This window comes from Sprattus sprattus (assembly GCF_963457725.1).
Source record: "Sprattus sprattus genome assembly, chromosome: 6".
Lineage (NCBI taxonomy): Eukaryota > Metazoa > Chordata > Actinopteri > Clupeiformes > Clupeidae > Sprattus > Sprattus sprattus.
In genome coordinates this window covers 15,409,625-15,417,124 of record NC_137925.1, presented here as the reverse complement: position 1 = coordinate 15,417,124, position 7,500 = coordinate 15,409,625, and the positions used below count along the sequence as shown (strand labels likewise).

Genomic DNA, 7,500 nt, shown 5'->3' with positions numbered 1-7,500 from the left:
TGGGTGCAGGGTGAGAGGCGGGTCACCTTGATTGGATTGCACATGAGTCAAGTGGAACACAGTGACACACACAAATGAATACACACATACACACAAATACACACATACACACAAACACACACACACGCACACACACAAGCACACACTCACACACACAGAAACAACAGCTTAGTAAGCAGACAGCATCATGACCCTAATCATTACAGTGACTTCTGACGAAACACAAAGGAAGGTATGCCAGCAGCTGAACCCACGCGCTACAAACTGAGAACTCTAGGCTGGCAAGAACACATACACACTTACCCAACACACTCACTACCCAATACACACACACACACACACACACACACACACACAGACACACAAGCACACACACACACACACACACACACACACACACACACACACACACACACACACACACACACAGACACAAACCAGCAGTCATCTATAAATAATTTAGAGCATTGTGGAATGTGAGTAATGACTTTAACATGAGCATTAATTTCTGCCCTGGACTCTTTTAAAGTGTGTGTCAGTGACTGTTTGTGTTTGTGTGTGTGTGTGTCTCCATCGCAGATAAAACCCGGACCTCCGTGCATCTGGTTCTTCCGCCAAATCCCCCCCCCCCCCCCCCCCCCCCCACACACACACGTCCATTATCTGACCTGTCTGTTTGTCAGTGGTAAATTTCCCAAAGCCAAAACACAGATAAACACACAGAATCCTTTCTCCTCTTGCTTCCTCCCCTCTCTCCATCTCTCCCCTTCCAATCTTTCTCCCTTCCTCTCTCTCTCCCACTCTCTCCCCCTCCCCTCTCTCTCTTCCTCCCTATATCTCTCTCCTCTTTATCTATCCTTCTATCCCTCTCCCTCTATCGCTCTCTCTCGCCTTCATCTTTCTCTCCCTCGCCTTCATCTATCCCTCTATCTCTCTCTCCTCCCTCTCTCTTTCCTTTGCCTTCATCTATCCCTCTACCTCTCTCCCTCCCTCTATCTATCTCCCTCGCCTTCATCTATCCCTCTATCTCTCTCTCCCTCGTTCTCTCCCTCTGTCTCCGTTCAGCCTCATCAGGCCTGGCAGCAGAAGCTTCTCTATCTGACCAGCCATCAGATGAGATCATAGGCCAGACGGACCCCGAAACACACACACACACACACACACACACACACACACACACACACACACACACACACGTACACACACACACGTACACACACACACACACACACACACACACACACACACACACACACAGACACACACACAGAGACACACACACAGAGACAGGGTGGGGTGGGGGTTGGTGAGTGTATGGGTGTTGGAACGGTGCCCCCTAGTGGTGGTGAGGTGACCCTGCGACCCCCAGAGTGGAAGCAACAGGCTGAGGGAACACGGCCAGGAAGGAGTGGTAAACAAAGCTGATTACAGAACACAGCAGAGGCAGTGAATCACCAGCTAAGACAGGGAGAGAGAAGGATGGGGGGATGGAGAGAGAAAGGGGAACAGAGAGAGAGAGGTAGATAGGGAGGACAAGGGAAGAAAGGGGGAGAGGAAGATACATAGGGAGGAAGGGAGAGAGAGGAAGAGAGATAATGAAAGATAAACAGTCGTGGTGAGAGATAAACAGATTTAGAGAAAGACTAAGAGAAATTGGGAGAAGGGAGAGAGGGAGTGTGTGTGTGTGTGTGTGTGTGTGTGTGTGTGTGTGTGTGTGTGTGTGTGTGTGTGTGTGTGTGTGAGAGAGACGAGCATGAAGCAATAGAAGAAAAAAAACATGAAAGGCACACAACACATCAAATGGCACTTCCTGATATTCCTCTATTGCTTTAGAGTACCGCATGTCCACACACACACACACACACACACACACACTCTCTCCAAGCCAGGCCATGACCCTGCATCAGAAGCTGTGGTTCAAAGAGAGAGCCCTGAATATGCTGTGTGTGTGTGTGTGTGACTTAATGCTGTGAGTGCTCTTGCAGTAATTCTAGCGTATGTGTTTATTTGTGGGTCTTGAGAGTGGTCTGTTGGTATGTGTGTGTGTGTGTGTGTGTGTGTGTGTGTTTGGGCTCTTGCCTGCCGATTCCTGATTCGCCTGTAGAGGGCAGTGTAGTCAAAATACAGATAACATACACAGAGGACTTGCACTTCCCGTTGAACTCCAATTCATACACACACACACAAACACACACACACACACACATACACACACACACACACACACACACAAACAGTTTACCCACCCCTCTTGCATAAAAGCCCCTCTTCTCTTTTACAGGCACACTGTCTCACACACACACGCACAAACACAAACAATCTCCCCCTGTCACTCTTAAACCTAGACACACACACACACACACACTCTCTCTCTCCTCTGTCTGTCATTCAGCAGCAGGATGGGAGTGTAAGCTTGAGTGTTGCTCCCTGAAGCCCCCCCCCCCCCCCCCCCCCCCCCCCCCCATCTGTGCTAGGCTAAGCGCCGCAGCGAGAAAACAAGGCTGTCGGCCTGATCTGCCACCAGCCAATGACAATCTTTTTTGTCATTCACAGCCAGGGTTCTCGCTTGCAAAACTCCCTCAAGGAAGTCACTTCCTCTCCGCTCATCCCCTCTCCTCTCCATTCCTCCCCTCCCCCTCTGCCATCATCCTCTCTCTCTCCTCTCACTCATCCTTTATTACTAATTTCTCTCCCTTTATCCCCTCTCTCTCATCCTATTTGTCCTCTCCCTCTCTCTCTCTCTTTCTCCTTGTTTCTCTCCCCTTCTCTCTCTCTTTCTCTCTCTCTCTCCACCTCTCCCCCCCTCTCTCTCTCTCTTTCACTCCCCCCCTCTCTCTTCCCCTCTCTTTCGTGCCTCCCATCAGTGAGTTGGGAGAGGAAGTGTCACGTCAAGCGGCTGTGCCAGTGACAAGGGCGCGCGAAAAAAAAAAAAGCCCTGACTATTTACACACAGAAGCCACTGCCTCGCTTGCAGTCACACATCAATATCCTCACAGTGTGTGTGTTTGTGTGTGTGTGTGTGTGTGTGTGTGTAAACAGCCATCCTTTGCAGAGCCAGGGGCTTATGTGTGTGTTTGTGTGTGTGTTTGTGTGCGTGTATGAGCAGCCACTCTCTGCAGAGCCAGAGGCCTGTGTCAGTGTGTGTGTGTGTGTGTGTGTGTGTGTGTGTGCCTGCACTGTCTGTCTGCCCGCCTGTCAGGCTGGGGTCCTTCAGCGCAGGTGCCCACACAGCTGCCTGACAGACAGCATCTCTGAGCCGAGCTGCCCTCCATGCTGCCCGAGCAGACAGCTGCTATTTTAGTACACTCTGAAGGAGCCCTCGAACCCGCATAACACACACACAAACACAACAAACACACACACACACACACACAACAAGCACATACACATCTGACCCGTGGCATGGGATTGGGGGGGAGAGGGAAAGACAGACAGAGATGGAGAGAGGAAGAGAGGATGAATGAGAGAGGAAGAGAAAAGGAGAAGGAGAAAGGAAGAGGGGGTGAAGGAGAGTGGAAGAGAGACAGATAAGGAGAGAAGAGACAGAGGGCAGAAAGAGAAGACAGCTGGAGAGAGAAATGTTAATGCTAAATGGTAATAGTAATCATTTCTGACAACTCTGGTACACTGGACCACTGCTGTCATGCAGGGACTACTACAAAAGGCCTGGTCAAAGTATTTTTTTAGGTCACAGAAATGATTCATTTTGTGCTATGTTTATAGAACTTTAGAATTTGTGTGATAGGTTAGGTGTGTATGTGTCTGTGTGCACAGTGTGTGAGTGTGTGTGTGAGTGTGTGTATGTGTGTGTGTGTGTGTGTGTGTGTGTGTGTGTGTGTGTGTGTGTGTGTGTGTGTGTGTGTGTGTGTGTGTGTGTCTGTGTGCACAGATAATTTTGTAAGTATATGCTTGTATAAGTGTGTGTGTGTGTGTGTGTGTGTGTGTGTGTGTGTGTTTGTGTGTGTGAGAGAGAGAGAGAGCTCCTGCTGATCCAGTGCCCTGTCTACCTGTGGCGGTGACCAGTGTTGGTGCCCACAGTCGAGGCGAGACTGAGCACAGTGCTGCTCTTTTTCCAGGTCACGCATATTACTCATCCCTAGTCTCTCTCTCCGACACTCGGACACACACACACACACACACACACACACACACACACACACACACACACACACACACACACACACACACACACACACACACTGTTCACTAGAAGACTATTTTGATCTACCGGCAGCTCCCCACCATTTTATAACAAAACAAAGAGCTGGCCCTCTCTGTCCTTTTCACTCACACACACACACAAACTTTGGGGTGGTTCAGCCAGTTGAAAACTGACTCTGGTTCTGATCAGGTCCATTAGATTTGTTGAACAGACCAGAGCTAAGCTGTTGCCATCATTGTTCCACGTGGCCCAGTGAAGCCCAGAGTGATGGAAGGAGCAAGGAGAGGAGAGGAGAAGAGAGGAGAAGAGGAATGGTACCAGTCTGCCCAACACCAGCTGCATGCCTCTGATAGGGCCTTTTCCATTCCACCAGCGCAAAGAAGCGCTAACGGGACGAGTGCTTAAACTAGGCTATACGGGACTCTATAAATATTTACATCCTTGTGTAAACTCTGCACATCCATCAGCAATGCATTTAAACATACCACTGGCCTCATACAAATCTGAGCACTATATTGAGGTGTTTTGGTGTGTGTGTGTGTGTGTGTGTGTGTGTGTGTGTGTGTGTGTGTGTGTGAGAGAGCATTTGGTGTGTGTGTGTTTGTGTGTGTGCGTGGATGTGTGCCTGTTGGTGTGTATTTGTGTAATTTGGGGAGGAGGGTTGTAGGAAAGGATAGAGAGAGAGAGAAAATAAATAAGTGAGGAAGTATTCCCTGTGTGTGTGTGTGTGTGTGTGTGTGTGTGTGTGTGTGTATGTGTGTGTGTGTGTGTGTGTGTGTGTTGGTGTGTGAGGAATAGATCGGAAGCATTGGGTTCATTTTGTTTATCAAGCAGCTATTGAGGCCCCTGGTGGTACCGAGGTGCTTACATAAGCAAAAGCTTTCACAGGCTTCTGCAGCTGCTAGATCCCCCCCCCCCCCCCCAAAGAAACACACACACACACACATACACACACACACACACACACACACACACACACACACACACACACACACACACACACACACACACACACACACAAGCATACACACACACACACAAGCATACACACACACACACACACACACACACACACACACACACACACACACACACACACACACACACACACACACACACACATACAGGTATGCAGGTAATAACCCAGACAAGCGGTGCTGCTGCCCCCAGCAACCTGCTGTACCATCACCAAGCAAATACTCACATTTTCTGGATACACACACACACACACACACACACACACACACACACACACACACACACACACAGAGAGGTGGAGAGGAGAGGAGAGGTGGAGAGGAGAGGGGAGTAGAGGTGGAGAGGTGGAGAGGAGAGGAGAAGAGAGGAGAGGGGAGGTGGGGAGAGGAGAGGTGAGGAGAGGAGAGGAGAGGTGGGGAAAGGAGAGGTGAGGAGAAGAGAGGTGGAGAGGAGAGGAGAGGTGGAGAGGAGAGGGGAGTAGAGGTGGAGAGGTGGAGAGGAGAGGAGAAGAGAGGAGAGGGGACGGGGGAGAAGAGGAAAGAAGAGGAGAAGAGAGGAGAGGACAGGAAAGGTGGAGAGGTTGAGAGAGTTTGGGAGCGGGACAAGACAAGAGGAAAATGAAGGTAAGAATGACGATTGAGAGGAGAGAGGAAGATTGGAGAGGAAGGAGAGGTAAGGGAAGACAGGAGGAGAAGAGAAGGAGCAGAGAGAGGAGAAAGAGAAGAGAGAGAAGAGAGAAAGGAGAGAGAAGAGAAGATAGGAGAAAAAGGACAGAGAAGAGAGGGAAAGAAGAAAAGTGGAGGGGAGGGAGCGAAAAAGAGAGAGGATAGCAGCGAAGTGACAGAGCTCTTTATTTGTTGCAGCGTGCAATATGAGTCACAGGAGTGCACCTGAGCCCATGTGTTACCCACCGGCACACACGCACACACACACACACACACGCACGCACACACACACACACACACACACACACACACACACAAGCACACACACACACACACACACACGCACGCACCCACACACACACACACAAGCATGCACCCACACACACACACACACACACACACACACACACACACACACACACACACACACACACACACGTACACATGCACTCTCTGATTTTCTCTCTCTCTCTCTCTCTCTCTCTCTCTCTCTCTCCCTCTCTGACACACACACACACGTATACATGCACACGCACATTAACACGTACACGTAGCCAGACAAGCACAAGCGCACACACACGCACACACACGCACACACACACACACACACACACACACACACACACACACACACACACACACACACACCCCTCCTGTGGGATTATGGCCTTGGGAAGCGAAAGCCATTCTGTGCCGTTAATCTGTGTCCCCTGCTCCTGTGCTACATAATGACTAATTAAACATCAAAAGAACACAAGAGGAGACGCGCCTGACAGCTCCCGACCCACAATGCACTGCTCCTCCCGGGAGAGAGGGGACAGGGCAGCCCCACTAATCAATCACTGAGAGCAGCCCCCCCCCCCTCACACAAACACACACACACAGACTCACACGATCATCAAATAACAAACCTTATTAGAGAGGCAGTGACACTGTCAGCTTTCTCTCACAGAAGCCCCATGTGCCTAAACACACACACACACACACACACACACACACACACACACACACACACACACACACACACACACACACACACACACACACACACACACACACACTAAGCTCTCTGGAGCCACCACACTGAACATCTTTGAAGAGGGGAAACAAAGTGAAACCAACTAAGACATCAACAGCTCTGGCACTGAAAGTGTGTGTGTGTGTGTGTGTGCCTGTGTGTGTCTGTGTGTGTGTGTATCTATTTATACATCAGAGGGGGACCTGGTGGATGAAATGATAATGCACTCACAGATGATGGAAGGCCGGGAGGAACCTTGCGCACTTTCTTTGTTTGGAGAGGATCTGAGAAAAGAGAAAACAAGCATTAGATGACAGGATGAGGAAGGGGAAAGAGAGAGGGAGAGAGAGAGACAGAGAGAGAGAGAGAAAGACAGAGAGAGAAAGACAGAGAGAGAGAAAAAAAAGAAGCATTTGATGACAGGATGAGGAGGGGGAAAGAGAGAGGGAGAGAGGGGGAGAGAGTGAGAGAGAGAGAGAGAGAGAGAGAGAGAGAGAAAGACAGAGAGAGAGAAAATAAGCATTTGATGACAGGATGAGGAGGGGGAAAGAGAGAGGGAGAGAGGGGGAGAGAGTGAGAGAAAGAGAAAGAGAGAAAACAAGCATTAGATGACAGGATAAGGAGGGAGAGAGAGGGAGAAGAGAAAGAGAGAGACAGGGAGTGTGTGTGTGTGTGTG

General features: G+C 49.8%; 1 protein-coding gene across 4 annotated transcripts in view; it reads right to left on the bottom strand.

Annotated features, from left to right (window-relative positions):
* tcf12 (transcription factor 12) overlaps window positions 1-7,500 on the bottom strand; it is a 120,712-nt gene that overhangs the window by 38,977 nt on the left and 74,235 nt on the right. For 3 of the 4 annotated variants that reach the window (XM_080840779.1, XM_080840780.1, XM_080840781.1), the window contains one exon: window positions 7,055-7,107. The exons of the other annotated variant lie outside the window; for it this stretch is intronic. In XM_080840779.1, the coding sequence (XP_080696905.1) occupies window positions 7,055-7,107 (53 nt within the window). The remainder of the gene's footprint in view (window positions 1-7,054; window positions 7,108-7,500) is intronic. 4 annotated transcript variants of the gene reach the window in all.